This window comes from Galeopterus variegatus, unplaced genomic scaffold, assembly GCF_000696425.1.
Source record: "Galeopterus variegatus unplaced genomic scaffold, G_variegatus-3.0.2 Scaffold254, whole genome shotgun sequence".
NCBI classification, from domain to species: domain Eukaryota; kingdom Metazoa; phylum Chordata; class Mammalia; order Dermoptera; family Cynocephalidae; genus Galeopterus; species Galeopterus variegatus.
The window spans coordinates 727,478-745,203 of NW_007726365.1; the positions used below are offsets into that span (position 1 = coordinate 727,478).

General features: G+C 37.0%; 1 protein-coding gene across 1 annotated transcript in view; it reads right to left on the bottom strand.

Moving 5' to 3' along the window:
- MSH3 (mutS homolog 3) overlaps positions 1–17,647 on the bottom strand; it is a 207,466-nt gene extending 189,819 nt beyond the window's left edge. Inside the window, exons 1-8 of the mRNA XM_008566613.1 lie at positions 17,555–17,647; positions 15,959–16,079; positions 12,165–12,385; positions 8,939–9,154; positions 7,080–7,196; positions 6,557–6,674; positions 4,745–4,890; positions 1,837–2,003 (exon numbers count right to left, since the gene is read on the bottom strand). Coding sequence (XP_008564835.1) covers positions 1,837–2,003; positions 4,745–4,890; positions 6,557–6,674; positions 7,080–7,196; positions 8,939–9,154; positions 12,165–12,385; positions 15,959–16,079; positions 17,555–17,647 — 1,199 coding nt within the window. The remainder of the gene's footprint in view (positions 1–1,836; positions 2,004–4,744; positions 4,891–6,556; positions 6,675–7,079; positions 7,197–8,938; positions 9,155–12,164; positions 12,386–15,958; positions 16,080–17,554) is intronic.
- Between the last annotated feature and the right edge of the window lie 79 nt (positions 17,648–17,726).

Here is a 17,726-nt window from a genome sequence, read left to right on the forward strand (position 1 = left end):
TTGACTTTTAATTATTTAAGTTTGAACACACTGTCAGAAAAGGATTAAGAACAAAGTAAGGACACTTGATACCAAATTTTTCATCTATGCAACTGGCAGAGTTTATTAAATGATCATCCCCAATGTTGGCAATGGTTCAAAGAACCCTCCCATACTATACTTGTGCGAGTATAAATCAATATTACCACTTCTAGCAAGCAACCAAGAGCTTCATAAACATTTATACCCTCTGACCCAATAATTCCACTTTCAGGAATTTATGTTAAGGAAATAGTCAGAAAGGCACACAGATATTTCTACATATGGATATTTATCACAGCAATATTTGTAATACTGAAAAAAATGAATACAACATAACAAAAGGGAAATGGATAAATTATAATCCATTTATATGACTGAATGTTGTGCAGTCATTTTGTTTTCAAGAGTACCTGCTGAGATATCAGCAGATGAAATGATGTTGACTAGAATTTGCTCCAAAATAAAAATTCCAGGGAGGGAGGGATGAAATGAGATTGGCTCTGAGTTGAGAAATGCTGAAACTGGTTGATGGATTCACGGGAGTTCACTATGCTAGTCTATTAATTTTGTGCATGTTTGAAATTTTCTATAAAAACGTAAAAAATACATGTGGAATTTTTAAGTAAAAAAACAGAACACAAAAGTGATTTTGCAACATGAATCCAAGTTTAGAAATGAAAAAAAGCGATACACATACATGGAATACGCCAAAATGTTTAACAGTAGTTATCTCTGCGTTACAGGATTTGACTTATTATTTTTATCTTTATTTTTTAGCTCCTAACTTCTTTTAAATGAACATACATCAGTGTTACAATAAAAAAAATTATGAAAGCTACTTTGAAAAAAGTTAAATTCAAATGAAAATGAACCCTCTTAACTTCAGGGACAAAGAAACACATGGAAATTCACTTAATAAATCATTTTGATTTTCTAACTGACTTGTCAACCTCCTAAATGAAAATCCTCATGGGCTTCCCTGCCTAGTCTAAAATCCAAATTCTTTAATACATACAGTTCCTTTCACTCGAGCCCCAGCCCATCTTTCTGGCCTTTTTTCCCCACTATCCTCCTGACAGCACAGAATCTTCCCAAGTAGGCACCTTCGTGTTTGCACTAAACACATAGTGCCTTGTGAATCCAGTCAGGTATGTAGATATCTGCCTCTCCTGTTGGACTTTAAACTCTGCCAGACACATATCATAGCCACATCTTCTTCCTCTGTATGCCACAGTGCCTAGTACACTGCTTCATCAATAAGTGGTGTGACCTCAGACCTAGTAAATAAAACTACTGGACACAGCCCTGAATCAAAACTTGCAGCACAAACAAAGCTTTTTCAAAATTATATAAACTTTCTAAGAAATGAATTCTAAATTATCTCCAAAAATGGAAGATTAATTACCAAAGAATATCATTAAATAATATCAGAAACCCCTTTAATAAGATCAATTTCTGGGCTGGCCCGTGGCTCACTCAGGAGAGTGTGGTGCTGATAATACCAAGGCCACAGGTTCGGATCCCATATATGGATGGCCAGTTAGCTCAATGGGTGAGCGTGGTGCTGACAACACCAAGTCAAGGGTCAAGATCCCCTTATTGGTCATCTTTTTAAAAAAAGGATCAATTTCCGAAGTCCTACCTTAAGGTGATGGAAGGGTAATTTTGCTTTTCTTTTTAAACATTTCCAGCACTACATTTGAAATATAATTTTTATAAATAAAAACTATTTTTAACAACTTTGATAAGCATTGGTTTTAGGATTAAGTCTCAGTTTCCAAATCAGTATTATTTTCCAGTGATGTGCCGACTTACCTAACAGCTGTGGCTCGATGGATAAGCATCTCTGTTGGCTCTGACAAGTCTGATGGAATCAGCAGCTCCACTGGCTGCAGGCATGATATCCGAGTTTCCAGCTCAGAACGCGAAGCAGAGTCCTGGAAACTATCAAACACAACCTCACCTGTGGCAGGCTGCACTCCCTGAAAACAAATACAATGTCACAGAAAATACATGTTTTTCTAGTTATAGCTATGATACAGCATAAACATGGAAATGGTAAAGATGACACACTCACTAGTACATAATTCATCTCTAACGTATTTGAAAACCTGTCTGCTTTCCGAGACTCTCACATAAAGAGTCAGATTCACATCTATCTAAACTGTGGTAAATGGGATTTTAGAGACACCCTGAGTATGAGCCCTGGATCTAACATACCTAACAGAGTGACTATGACAAGTCATCAAATCCTACTGTGTCTCAGTTTCTTCCTCCATAAATGGGAATAAACCAGCCTACTTCCCTCACAGGGTTACTGTAAGGATAACAAACAAAACAGAAAACAAACGTGAATTCTTTATAAACTACAAAGCACTATACAAAAAGTAGTTATCATCACTGACAGTAATAAGTGATATGATACTAGTAACCTGACCACCAGATTAGTAGTAAATTACTACTTCATTATGTAAAATGAATACACAAAAAGTATAGAGTTCACTATGCTAGTCTATTAATTTTGTGCATGTTTGAAATTTTCTATAAAAACGTAAAAAATACATGTGGAATTTTTAAGTAAAAAAACAGAACACAAAAGTGATTTTGCAACATGAATCCAAGTTTAGAAATGAAAAAAAGCGATACACATACATGGAATACGCCAAAATGTTTAACAGTAGTTATCTCTGCGTTACAGGATTTGACTTATTATTTTTATCTTTATTTTTTAGCTCCTAACTTCTTTTAAATGAACATACATCAGTGTTACAATAAAAAAAATTATGAAAGCTACTTTGAAAAAAGTTAAATTCAAATGAAAATGAACCCTCTTAACTTCAGGGACAAAGAAACACATGGAAATTCACTTAATAAATCATTTTGATTTTCTAACTGACTTGTCAACCTCCTAAATGAAAATCCTCATGGGCTTCCCTGCCTAGTCTAAAATCCAAATTCTTTAATACATACAGTTCCTTTCACTCGAGCCCCAGCCCATCTTTCTGGCCTTTTTTCCCCACTATCCTCCTGACAGCACAGAATCTTCCCAAGTAGGCACCTTCGTGTTTGCACTAAACACATAGTGCCTTGTGAATCCAGTCAGGTATGTAGATATCTGCCTCTCCTGTTGGACTTTAAACTCTGCCAGACACATATCATAGCCACATCTTCTTCCTCTGTATGCCACAGTGCCTAGTACACTGCTTCATCAATAAGTGGTGTGACCTCAGACCTAGTAAATAAAACTACTGGACACAGCCCTGAATCAAAACTTGCAGCACAAACAAAGCTTTTTCAAAATTATATAAACTTTCTAAGAAATGAATTCTAAATTATCTCCAAAAATGGAAGATTAATTACCAAAGAATATCATTAAATAATATCAGAAACCCCTTTAATAAGATCAATTTCTGGGCTGGCCCGTGGCTCACTCAGGAGAGTGTGGTGCTGATAATACCAAGGCCACAGGTTCGGATCCCATATATGGATGGCCAGTTAGCTCAATGGGTGAGCGTGGTGCTGACAACACCAAGTCAAGGGTCAAGATCCCCTTATTGGTCATCTTTTTAAAAAAAGGATCAATTTCCGAAGTCCTACCTTAAGGTGATGGAAGGGTAATTTTGCTTTTCTTTTTAAACATTTCCAGCACTACATTTGAAATATAATTTTTATAAATAAAAACTATTTTTAACAACTTTGATAAGCATTGGTTTTAGGATTAAGTCTCAGTTTCCAAATCAGTATTATTTTCCAGTGATGTGCCGACTTACCTAACAGCTGTGGCTCGATGGATAAGCATCTCTGTTGGCTCTGACAAGTCTGATGGAATCAGCAGCTCCACTGGCTGCAGGCATGATATCCGGAGAAGGAACAAAGAAATCTGTAACTGGTTGTGATCAATTAGCTGTAAACACCACTGCACTCGGGCCAGCCAGAATAAGGTACTAATAGGCACACTGGAGACATTCAGGTTGTAAGAATTTTTATTGATACTGCCACTAACTGTGGAAGTTAGAAAAAGCAAAGAGAATTAGTCATGACTCAGGCAACAGTCCTACTTTTGCTTAACTTACAATGGAACAAGGGAGTCTAATAGTTCTGAAGGGTCCTAAAAAGCCAAGATTTTGAACAGAGTCCAGGTACGTCTGTAAACAGGTAAATTTATTCATAAATTGCCAGAAGGCAAGATCAAAAAAACTATGATTCACAAATTATATTTACCTGGAAGACTGAATATAAATATTCCTAATATTAATTTAGGATGCCATTTTGTATTGGCCAATTATCATTTCCCTTTAACTACCTCTTCCTCCAAATCTAGATACGATAATCCCATAATCATTCATGTCTAATTTCAAACCCCTAGGGAGAAATCTGTAAAACCCTTTGCTACCCATGCATATACTGGCTTAGTGTTTCATTCCATTATCTCTACATTGCCCACATGCACTCCTGTCACGTCTATCTATCTTCAACCCCAAAATCCTAAAGCACATGGACCAAAATTACTTGTATCTCTCCACAGCATAAAGTGCCAAGTAGCTATATGAGAGAATTGTAACTAGTAATTTAACATATAATAGTATGAAGAAAATGTGTTTTTAGTACAATTATTAGAAGGCACACTTCATCAGATATCCTCATTAGGAACCATACATGATTACTCATATTTAGAGATAACAGTGAACATCTAACATTTGTTCTTCACCTACAAAATACTTACCACAATGCCAATGAAAACATTTCCCTTTTTTTTGTCCTTAACATTTTCCTTATTTTCACAGATACACAGAAGATAGTTGGTAGAAGTATCAGTCATTATCTCATCAACATTTACAGCATCATCCAGCTTGATTAGGGGGTTCACATGTTATAATTATTAAAGAAAAATCTATGCTAAATTAGAATTAATATTAACTGGTTTTTTCCTTAAAATAATGGTTCATTTTCCCAGATACTCTTGCTCTTTGCAAAAATCTTCCATACAGCATTCCTTCTTCTGATTTACTCTGATCATAGTTGCAAGACTTATCTCCCCTAAGATATAAGGTTCATGAGGACAGATAACTATCATCTTCTCACTTCTAAAGGCATAGAAGAGTACACTGGACCCTGTAGATGTCCAGATATTAACCCACTTCATTAGTAGAATAATGCTGCGACTTGAATCCTCAGCAATCCCATAACGTTTACTTCCATAAGTCAGAGAATAAATGCACTAAAATAGTGTAAATTACTTTCTTCCTTTAAAGTGCCTAAAGCTCCCAGAAACAGCAAGAGAACTTTTAAAAGACATAACAAAACAGAAACATGCATACATACATACATACGTGTGTGTGTGTGTGTGTGTGTGTGTGTGTGTGTGTGTGTGTGTGTGTGTGTGTGTGTGTGTAATGAGTCCACTAATTACATTCTCAGGGATAAAAACTGATTTTGGACAAAATCAGTCTGGGCACATCCAATCTGGGTACCAGGAGAGATAGCAGCAGCAAAAGGGAAGCAGGGAGAGATACTGCCATAGGTTTAAAATAAGAGATTCAAGCTTAGATAAAAGAAAAAATAAAATTACCAGATCCTTACAGCCTAATCAGCTTAAAACAACACAGGGCTGTTAATGATTTGGAGTTTATTCAGAGTGATAGCTATTCCCTACTTATGGTATTAACGGAACAAAACAGTCCTCAGAATTTGGGTAGAAGCTAAGCAGGTCTTTAAATAAGCAGATTTGTAATAAAACTTAACAGAAATATTACTATCACACAGTACCACTTAAAACCTTCTTATCCCCTACATTCTTTCATAATAAGAGACCTAATACCACCCCATAGTGAGCATTTTAAAATGCACCCTTATCTCATTTTGTATTATAATTATTTGGCTTAAATTAACAGAATTTTATGACTTTGCTTTTGAATTATTTTATTTCAAGTAACACACTGAATTTATGAATGATTATAAATTTTGGAGCAATCACTATGCACACTGAAGATTCTTGCAAAGTCAGAGACTTTCACCAACAATCCATTTTCAAAAGTAATAAAAATTTTACGAAGTTAACAATTAATGAAGATGGCCTACTATTACCTTTCATAAGCATTTAACTGTGTCTTAATTTTGATTCTGCAGTTTTCTTTCCACATTTTGAAGTTACTAAGTTACTTTTTAGGTCTCATTTTAAGAAGACCCTATAGGCCCTAAACACCTAACCACTGCCCAAAAGTGGTCTAGGGAAGATGTAATTTCGACTCAGTTGCTAACCTGACATCATATTTTGTTAGGCTTTATTTTATCTTGCTCTTAACGTATGATGAACTCTTCTTTTACCGTGACATCTAAAGAATGCTTGTTTCCATCCATTACCAATCCTTCCCTCTTCAGTAGTGCACCTAATCAAGGATTAAAGTAACCACACCACCTCAGTTCATTGAAAAGGTACCCGCTCAAAGAATAATTAAAAAACAGTGAAAAAAAGCTATCATCTTAAAACAAGGCCATTGTAACAATTAAGAGAAAAATTTCTAATCAAAAAGGATATCTTCTCCAATTAGTGTAGATTTTGTATAAAGTGCAGTCAACTTCCGGGAAAAGAGTGAACTCTTGTTGTCTCCAATGGCCTTTAATGCTGCAGTTTCAGTTTGCTTCACAACTCCCACCTTCAACAAAAATAAGAAATACTGAATATCAAATATGATGAAAAATTATTTTTTAAAACTCATTTCAAAATGTTTAAAGGTCAATTTTGAAATATTTAAAATAAATAAGTCCACAATGTCCAGATGTAGGGTTTCAGTAATAAGTACCACAAGCAGCTGGCATGCGGAGATAAATCACTAAGAAACACTCTACCACAGAGTTTAAAAAAATTTCATCCTAAACATCTAACAATATGTTAAAAACTCATGAAGATAAAATGCTAATAATTATGATACACTTTCATTTCTCAAAAATGCCAAATTCTAAAACCAATTAAAGCCTACCACAACCTAACAAAACATGTTTTCACTCTCTGGAAGAGGATCCCAATTCCCTTTTCCCACAAGTTAAAAGCCAAAGCTGACCTTATATCCTTTCGCCACAAGGCGGCGTACATGAACAAACAGCCTGTGAGTAGGGATACTTGCTGTCATAAAGTTGTGATCTAAATGGCAATAAATATTAAGCTCCCGGGCTGCGATCTAAAAAATTTAAAAAGAGAATATCAATAAATTCATATTTCAAGATTCCCAGTGGGGGGTTTGTTCACTTCGTTAAAAATTCATCAAGGTATACACTTAGGATTTTGTGCACTTCTCTAAATGAGTGGTATATCAACAAAAAGTTTAAGAGACATTTCCTGTACCCAGAAGCCTATGCTTTAATCTATTTTTGGCAGTACCAATGGCCTAACTTCAGGGCCAACATCTGCATCTAGACATGACTCAAAAATATGACAAGTCTTATATATCCTTAGATCTACCAAAGCCTTAAAGTGCTGAGCTTTCCCTACACAAAGACTATTCAATACAGAGACTGTAATGCGTCAAGAATTTGCTACATGGCACTTGCAAATAACTGACAATTAGAAGATACTACAGAATATACATAAAAGATGAACCCATTTGAACAGAGGAAACTTTAAAGAAATGAGAAGAGAACCTTCCGAGTCTGATTAGCTAATTAATGATACATGACTGGTAGATATGCAAGAACCAGGCAGTACCATCTGATTCCTTGCTTTCTTCTAGAAAGCATCATGGCTTAGGTATTGCCCACTACAGCCACTGAACTCTCCTTCCAACACTTTCACTCTTCTATCCCACCCTGTCTCTGAGCTGTATCGGTCTGTCACTGAAGCGCAGGAAAACAGCCTTTACTGTGGTCAAGGCTGAATTTACCATTTAACTTACACAATTTCTCTCTCCCCTTCACCTATAGGATGCCAACTATGCATTTGTTCCTGTCCTCAGGAAACATGCTGACGCTATTTCAGAGTCTAACTAATTTCATAATACAGAACACAGCATAAGGCAGCTGACTTAGAGAACACCACTTTCCTGCCACAAAAAGATTTAGGAAACTTGAAGAAAAAAAGTTGGCCAAGTCTTCACTTCTCATCCATGAGGCAGATAGGCTACCTCATCACCCTCTGATCTACAGACTTGATATTTTTGTTTGTTTTTTGAGGTTTTTTGGCAGCTGGCCAGTACGGGGATCCAATCCCTTGACGCTGATGTTATCAACACCACACTCTAACCAACTGAGCTAACTGGCCAGCCCCCAGGCCTAAAAATATGGAATCATCACAATCCATGACTTCCAACAAAGGCGTTATCAGCAATAATTTCCCTAAGCTTGCCCATCAAATGCTCAAATTCACTTTCAGCCTTCTTGACTGAGACCTACATCAAATATGACAAAATTAAATACCACCCAACTTAGACTAAGCAAGATGACTGATACACAAAGACCTGTGACACTTCAGTTTCTGTCGGTGGCTGGCAGTTAATACGCTCCTCCATTGAGACTTAACTTTCTTCGTAGCTATGAAAATTCATAAATTAAGGGTAAACAGAGGAATGTCCATACATCTCAAATTTTTTTTTCTTGTTTGAGTCTTCATTAGAAGACCTGCTCACATGATTAGTTTCATTCACTAACTGATTCATCCAAAAAACTTCTGATGGATGAAAAGTACTGGGCTAGCACCATGGAGAACAAGCACTAACACTCCATTAGGGACCCTCGCTTCTTCCCCACAAGTTTAGCTCCCACAAAGTCTGCTTTTTAAAAAAAGTTTTACTTTAAATGACAGCATTTTAGAAGAATGATTGAGCGAATCAGGTTTTTCAAAAAGTCAGAAAGTGAACCAAAAATATACTGAAAATTATCTAAGGCTGGACAAGAAAAACATGAAATAAGTGTTTGAAAAACGACTTACCTCTGCATCTTCCCCGAAGAATCTATACTTATATCCACATTCCACACACAAAATTGCATCTTTATGCTGCTGCTTCATTTCTATGTACTGTAATTCTAATGGTGTATAGATGCTTTTGGACCGTTTGTTAGATGGTTTAGAATCAGAAGATTTCTGTAAATTTTCATGACTCCTATTTGATGATCCAAATTGACTGAGATCAAAAAGTGTCTTGTCCTAACAACCAAAAAATTTACACAGTTTAAGAAGTATTAACCATAATAATAAGTTCCCAGAGGGAGAAAATGAATATTTGGCAAAAAGTTAACACTTGATGAATCTAAGTGAAAGGTTTATAGAAGCACATTGTATTATTCAGGCAAGTTATCCATATGTTTGAAATTTTTTTTAAATAAAAAGTTTTTTAAAAAAGATGAGCCAAACTATAACTATTTAAGCAAATTCTGAACGTCTATACATTTTAATGTTTTATACATTTATTTTTAAATTTGCTTTCATTAAATCTATTATTACTAACATTTCTTTTCTTTTCATTATTTATTCTCAGCTATGTAATGCACAAAGGCCAGTGGGCACGAATCTGGCTCTCTCAGGAATAGAGCAATACCACTTTCAGCATGCCTGCCAACAGCCTAAAGATGCCCATAATGATTTATATTCCCAAGCACACTCTTAAAGGTAGTATATATTATAAATCTTTATTCCAAGAAAAAACCACAATTGTTTTGGTAAAGAAATATGAGAACAAGCTTTTGGAAATCATACAGCACAAGGCTATATTTTCAACATTAGTATTCCTACTATCCTTACCTTCCTGTGATGAAAACCATAATTAATTCCAATTCACAGCTTAGAGCAAATTCCTTGCTTATCGGACTCAATTTAGACAAAGGTAAGTGAGACAAATGTTTAGGGTACATCCAACTTCTAATTAATTGTAAGTGTCACTGCCAACATGTAAAAATTTGCCCAACTAACCCAGAATCAAAAATATGGTCTAAAAGATAATGACAAACAGAAGAAGAGGAGAGAGAAAGAGAAGAGATATGGCCCAGGAAGGGGAGCCCCGGTCCAAAAGAAAACCCAGAAACATGAACTTTGCAATCGTGAAATGTTTAAAAATAATTCAGCTTAGCTAGGAAAGCAGGTAAAGATAGTACCCATTCAAAAGAGACTCAATTTATCTAAATAGTGTGGCCAAGCAAACTTCCAAAGATCAGCAATAAGAAGACAGTAAGGTGTGAAGAGATATAGCAGGAGAAATGTAGGCCATTACATCAGATCTGAGAAAGCATCTATTTTTAACTTGGACGGATTTTCTACTTGGTTTCCATAACCTTTTTTTTTTTATTAAAACTTAATTGATTATACATATTTGTGAGTTACAGAGTTGACTATCAATACTTGTGTACAACATGTGATGGTCAAATCAGGTTTGTTAGCTTATTCATCATTACAATACACGATCAATAGGCTGGCCCGTGGCTCACTCGGTTGAGTGTGGTGCTGATACAATACACGATCATTCTTTGTGTCCATTAACCAATGTTTCCACAACTTCTAGGTAAAATCCAGGGATACTGTATATTATAAAAGTTAATCAATTCTTACAAAAATATATTTCCTTGAAAAAAGTTCTTATTTTATACCCTATGCATTTAGGAAATGAGATACATTTCCAGAAAAAAATTCTAACCACATGGAATGCGAACAATGAAATCAATCTGAAAACTTGAATATTAAGGAATTAAAAAAAAAAAAAACCATTTAGGTGAAAATACTTCTCAGATATATTACATTCTCTTTCATATCCCCAGAGACAGCATGCTGAACTCAATTTAACCTGGTCTTGGCAACGCGGGGTGATCAGAATAAATTTCAAAACCTACCAAGAGTTATGGCATATTGATTCTACATTAACAGTCCTAGACTACTGGGCATTTACGTTCATTTGATAGCTTTTTACCATGTTGTCTTTCCATGCCATCGAATGGCTTATCACTTTTAATAATGTCCATGTACTGCTTCTAGGTGTCTCTTCTATCTGGTTACTTCTAATTTCCTGTGACACAGAAATGCCAAGTTGGTCATTTTATGTATGAAGCAACAGTAAATAGGCTCTACTGAGGCCCTGAGGTAAATGTTACAAATAAAGTGCACTTTAAAAAGAAAGACTTTATGACTCCTGTACTTGTACTTTATGACTACTACACTCAGGTGAACTGCTTCTAAGTATTAAAAAAGATTAAAAACAAAAACATCTTTTTTTTCCCCCTGATGTTCTAAGTCATCCAATATTATCCTGGCTGAGAGAGGAGATTGTGAATCTGGACTTTGTAGGAAAGGGTGTGAACCTTCGAAAACTATAGGCAAAATTTTATTGGCCTGAGCATTTTTATGAAGAAAACGTCCATAGCTTCATATGAGTAAGTCCATAGAATTTCAATGACTCAAAATAAATATATACAATCAGAAAAGGAGAGAGACAGAACAATTCTCTAATTCAGTGGTTGTCAACCACAGCTACACGTTAAAATGAAAAAAAATACCCATGCTCAGTTCTCAGTGAAAACAAACTAAATAAGATTCAGAGAGAAGGTTCTTAGTATCAATTTTGGAGTTTTCTTTTTCAAGTTCTCCAGTGATTCTAATTTAAAGCTAAGTTTCAGAACCAACCACTATTCTGAGTTACAGATTTCAATGATGAAGCAAGAGTTAAATTCCCTTATTTTTCGATGATGAAAACCAACAATATGTCACAAAACAGTAGAAGTAAAAAGCCCATATTCATTTGATTTACCTTTGAATTACTTTAAATCTGCCAAACTTTCAACTGAAAACCTCAAAACATCTATTTAAGTTGCCCATCATGGTTTTCCATTCTATTCATGGAAACTATAAGAAGGATTATAAGAAACTGTGCTTGTATTAATCATCAGTAAAGAATCCCAAGTCAATGGCTCCTAATCCAGGCAGTACATCAGAATCACCTGGGAGGCTTTCATTCAGTTTTTACTAGAAACCACTTTATCCCTCCCCAATACACTATAAATCAGAATCTCCAGCGATTTACAAAAAAAAAAAAAAAAATTAGCTCCTTCAGCTAATTCCAGATGATCAGCCAAGTTTGGGAACCATTACCCTTAATGACTCCATACAACGTAATAGTACTTCAGATCCTACTACTCTGGGTAATTGGATATTCTTTGATATAGCAGTTACATACCTTTTGATTAACTTGAGATTTGGAATCTTCAGAAGAAATGGCATTCTTTGCACGTAGGAGACTGATATCATCAAAATCGGTACACTTTGGCAGAATTGCAAATCTCTCCTGAAGAGTTTCTGTCTGGACTCTATTTTGAGGAAGGGCAGAATCGCAGCAGAATTCTTTCAATTTTTCAAGAGACTTTAAAACATTCCTGGTCCTCAGACATTTCTTTGGCTCTTAGGTAACAAATCAGAAGAATATATAACAATAGTATTTTGGTCTCATTATGTCAATTCATAACCAGCTTAGAATTGTTTAAAGAAGATTCCCACTAAAGCAATGAAACCAACTATAACGTGATAAGGAAATTAAAAAAACATTGGGTTTTGGGGAAAGTATGTGTAATTTCACTCACTCCTAAAACCCCATTAAAAACCAGAGTAGGGCTTTGCTTCTTTTTCTTTTCTCAGTGTAAGCCCATAAGGGCAGAGAAGAGAGGTGACAACTGCAAATGAAATGAAATATAACCAATTCAACAAACCTGAAAGCTAAATCCTAGGTTAGTAATTAAGGAAACCAAAAGCCAATCCTACTTACAATTTGAAATGTTAAAAGACTCAGAAATTAGCGCACAAGTAGCCCCAAAAATGGAGTAAAGGGAAGTTCTAAAGTAAGGAGAATTGGTTCAAAGCAATTTGATCCCTAGATCCCTACTACACTCCAGGCTCAAAGGCAACTGTCCTTCCTCCACCTCAGCAGTGGCCTGGTAATTTCTTCTCTGGAAAGGCAAAACCAGCACAGTTGACAGAGTACTGTAGCTAACCCAGAAAAATGAGGGAATGTAGGCTTACTGTACGCTGAAACCCCCAGGCTCTCCAGAGCCCAAGCAGCCAAAACTCTTGCCTCTGGGTAGAACCTGGGAAACTGACTAGCTCAAAGGGAAACACCTGAGATACTGACATCAGGGGTTCACCAGGGAAACCAAATCACTACAAGCACACACACCTGCTTCCCTGCCTCCAGAGCTTTGCCCATGCTTAGCTTTCCACAGGTCAAAACTGTACTCATTCAAGACCCTTTTCCATGAAACCTTCTGCCAATTCTCCCAGCTTAAAATCAACTTTTCTTTCTCTGTGTTCCTATAACAAAATCACATCTTTCTATAGCACTTATCACAGACTGCCCGTTAGCAGTTATTCATAAGCAAGCAATCCATAAAAGGGAAATTATCATTTATTGGGTGTCTACCATGTACTAGCATATGTTATTTCACCATTTAGAGCAATCTATTCTGTAGCTACTACTAAATAGTAGTAACTATTACTGGGAACTGGGACTACGTACACTTACCATGTCTTACCTTTCCTATTAAAGCAACAACAGGGTTGACCGGTTAGTTCTGTTGATTAGAGCATAGTGTTGTAACACCAAAGTCAAGGGTTTGGATCCACATACCAGTCAGCCACCAAAAACAACAAACAAAAAGAAGCCTAATACAAGAACATTCTGAAGGCAAGAACTGTATTAAGTTCATTTCTATAAGTTTAAAACTTTTCATATTTATATTTAAACCTCTTTTCAGATGTATACTTTGCCTTCTGTGAATCTCCTAGCTATAAAAATGTACATTTGAATCTTTTTTCCAATGTACATACGTATTCGCTTTGTTTAATATTACTCTCCCCTTTTCAAAATATATACATGAGTCATTCTTCAAAAGTATACTATAAGTGTGTATATTATACAAAGAATTCCCTCCTATGGATACAAAAAACTTTACTGGGATGGGGTTGGGATGAAAATCCTGGGCTTGTACCATTAAAAAAAATATCTAAAACCAAAGTATTAAAAGCAGTGGTGAAGGAGTCCAGAACTCTTTTAGGTGGTAGATGCTGGTGGTTGAGTAATAAGTACTCAAATCTCATCACTTCCTAAAACTTTCACATTTTTAGTACAATATTTTACTATTATGCTATTAATGTTGTTAATATCTGTTGTCTCTGTATGATAGAAATACTATATAATGGTGTGCTACCACTACTATTCCATGTATTATATGATTCCCATTATATCCAGAACAAAGTAGATTAGACAGAAATCTAATCTTTAGACAGAAAGTGGATTTGTGGTTGCCTAGGGCTGAGGAGTACTGTGGTAAAATGTGGGGTGGCTGCTGATGGGTACAGGGTTATTTTGGAGGTGATAAAAATGTTCTAAAATTGACTTTGATGATGGTTGTACGACTCTGGGAATATACTAAAAGCCACTGAATTGTAAATGCTAAATGGGTGAAGTGTATGGTATGAGAACAGTATCTTAATAATTCCTCCATTATTGGAAAAAAAAAGAAACTGAGGAGGAGCAGCCCCCATCTTCTAACTAGTGGATGCTCCTCTCCTCTCTCTTCGTCCTGAGTGCCACTTTTAACAAGCGGCAAAGGTCCTATTTTAAAACATCCCAAGTCTGTTGGGTTTTTTTTCATTGTACATGTTTATGGGGTACAGTTTTTTGTTTCAAAATCAAGTCTGTTATCTTGTTTCACCAACTTTCAACTCCACTGTCCTGTGTGGGCTTAAGTTACTCACCTGTGGTAACCCTCAATTCTTACCTATCATTCACTTCTTCCTCTATAAAAGGAGGACAAGGAGGGTTCTTGGGAAGAATAAACAAGCTACAAAATGCCTCTAGGACAATAGCAGGCTTTTTTAAAATAGTGAGTGCTCATTCATTGCTTGTAGAATTTACTGAAAAACTGAATAGATCAGGTCTGTGAAGAGTAATAAAGAAAGGAATGGTAGACCCCAGAAAATGCAACATTGGACAAGTGGCAAATTCTGCCAAGTCATGCCCCCTTTCATGTCCCCCTTCAGAAAGGACGAGTAAGGCATTATCAGATTTATTTTTCTACTTAGCCATCTCCGCTCTGTAGTTATTTCCTACTAAGGCTTTCATGCTGACCCTAAATCCAAATTCTTCCTTTTATGGAAGGGCAGATATCTTAAACATGCCTCCAGTGAACAGATGTCTTCACTGAATTGGGAATTTTTTTTTTTTTTTTTTTTGCTTTTGTCTCATTCTCTTTACCTAATTTCTTGGGAATAATGAAGAAAGATGAATTTCCTGCCTTCCCTTATCACAAATTGTCTGAGCCCAAAAACTAGATTAAAACTGCCCAACTCAACACCACCTCTGGAAGTCCTGGAGCTCGGGATGCTGTTTTCATCCAATGCCTTTTAGCATACAGAAACAGCAACTCCATGCAAAAAAGGAGAGGGTAGAGCTACATGTCCTATATTGAAAATTGTTCAAAATGTTCTGTTATAAGGAAAAAGATAGATGAAATTTAGCATATACAGTATAATACAATCTGTAAAATATAATAATTATTACTAATCACTAATTGGTAGGTCTATGTGTGGGTATGCACGCATATATTGTATAAATGGAAACATCTGAAAGAATATATAGTACCTCAAACAATTAACACTAGGCCTCACTGGAAGGGAGGAATTAGAGGGTCCTTCACTGTCTACCTTCCAAATTTCTGTACTGTTTGAAATTGTTACTTTTATAATCAGAACAAAAATAGCTAGAAGGAAAAAAAGAGAAAGTTGGGAGAACTACAGTGAAACTGCAAAACTCCAGCTCTCCCATCCCCCAACCTCCTACACATAACACCACCATTCTGCTCAAGCACAGCAGGGACTTTTCTCCACAAAGAAAAAGGCACAACTCTCCAATAACCTCCTCTGTCCTCTGGAGAATGAAAGAGCCATGACTGGTGAGAGGGAAGAGTGCCCAGAACTCACCAGAGTTTCCAGATATGACCGAGTCACTTTCTCCTTTCTTTTCTTGAACTTTCTTTGGTTTCTTTTTAACAGGCCCATCATTCTCCTGTGGTCTCTTTTTACCTCTGTCAATTTCTGTAGCCTATATCAGGAGGGTTAGAAAATGATGTGTTATGTCTATTCTAAGAAGGCTTGATGAATGTGAAGTAATTTAAACCTTACTTTCTGCATAGAATCATCTATTTTTTAGCTCTGGAAAGGCCTATGGGTGAACTGTTTTTATCATCATCAAAGACAAAGTGGACCAGCAGGTCATGAGCCTCAGCACCTCAAGCCCTGCTAGAATTAATTGAAACCAAGGCTGCTCCCTTTCTTTATCCAATCAGCCTTCACCTATCTCAAATTATGACTTGAATCACCCTACTTACATATGTTAAAAATACCTCTAAGCAATAAACTGGTATCTATTTAGCAAAGGCAAAATTAGGAGGGAAAAATAGATAATAAAAGAACGGTATCCTTGGGCCGGCCCGGTGGCTCACTCGGGAGAGTGCGGTGCTGATAACACCAAGGCCCGGGGTTCGGATCTCATATAGGGATGGCCGGTTCGCTCACTGGCTGGGCGTGGTGCTGACAACACCAAGTCAAGGGTTAAGATCCCCTTACCGGTCATCTTTAAAAAAAAAAAAAATGGCCGGTTTGCTCACTGGGTGAGCGTGGTGCTGACAACACCAAGTCAAGGGTTAAGATCCCCTTACCGGTCATCTTTAAAAAAAAAAAAAAAAGAACGGTATCCTTTTTGAAATGTAAATTGTAATTTAACTGTTTCCTGTTTAGGTGGTTTATGTTTACCACGAGATGGCATAAGATTAAGAGCTACTTGTTGGGCCGGCCAGGTGGCGCACTGCTACAGTGCGCTGCTTGGGGGCGCGGAGGCGCTCCCGCCGAGGGTTGGGATCCCACATACAGACCGGTTCCCGCTCACTGGCTGAGCGAGGTGCGGGCGCGACACTGAGGGTTGCGATCCGTTGCCGGACACGGAAAAAAAAAAAAAAAAAAAAAAAGAGCTACTTGTTGACAGAAAACTACCAAAAGCTTAAGTCCTTTACCAAATACCCTCTAAATGATGGGTGTGTCCTTAACCAAAAGCTTAAGTCCTTTACCAAATACCCTCTAAAATCTTGGTGAATGCATGAAAATGTAGATCATCCTCAAAAAACAGACAGAAGTGCAATCACTTTAAGAAAAATGAAGGGAACAAGATTTTCAGGCAGCCCAGCTGTCACCTACACCTACATTAAAACATAGTCGCTGACTAAAAGCCAGTCTGCCATCCCCTTCCACATCCTCAGTTTGAGAAATACTGTACAGGGAGCCCCAGTGAAGGGTCACCCTTGGACTTTCCCCTATGGCAGTATCCCTGATTTAAAAAAAAAAAAAACCCTCCTCTTCAGCCATCAATCCACGGAAAAAAGATAGGGGAGACGACGGAGGTTAAATGATGTACCCCCTTTACCGACAATCCTCCTCCCCTCATCAGAATGAGTCAGGAGACCTGAGTTCCCGTCTCAGGTCTGCCATTAAAAACCTGTGCGACCTTGGCCTCAAGTCTATTACTTCAAAGGGAATTTCAACCCCGCCTAGGACGCAGGCCCAGCTGGGATACTCCCACCGTCTCCTCCCCGCCCCTTTCTCAAGCGGCCTCATCATCTCGCCGATTCCCGCGCAGGTTCCCCGCCTCCTCCCCTCCACCCGCAAGCCCAGCCCCGCCCCATCTTGTCCCGCCCCC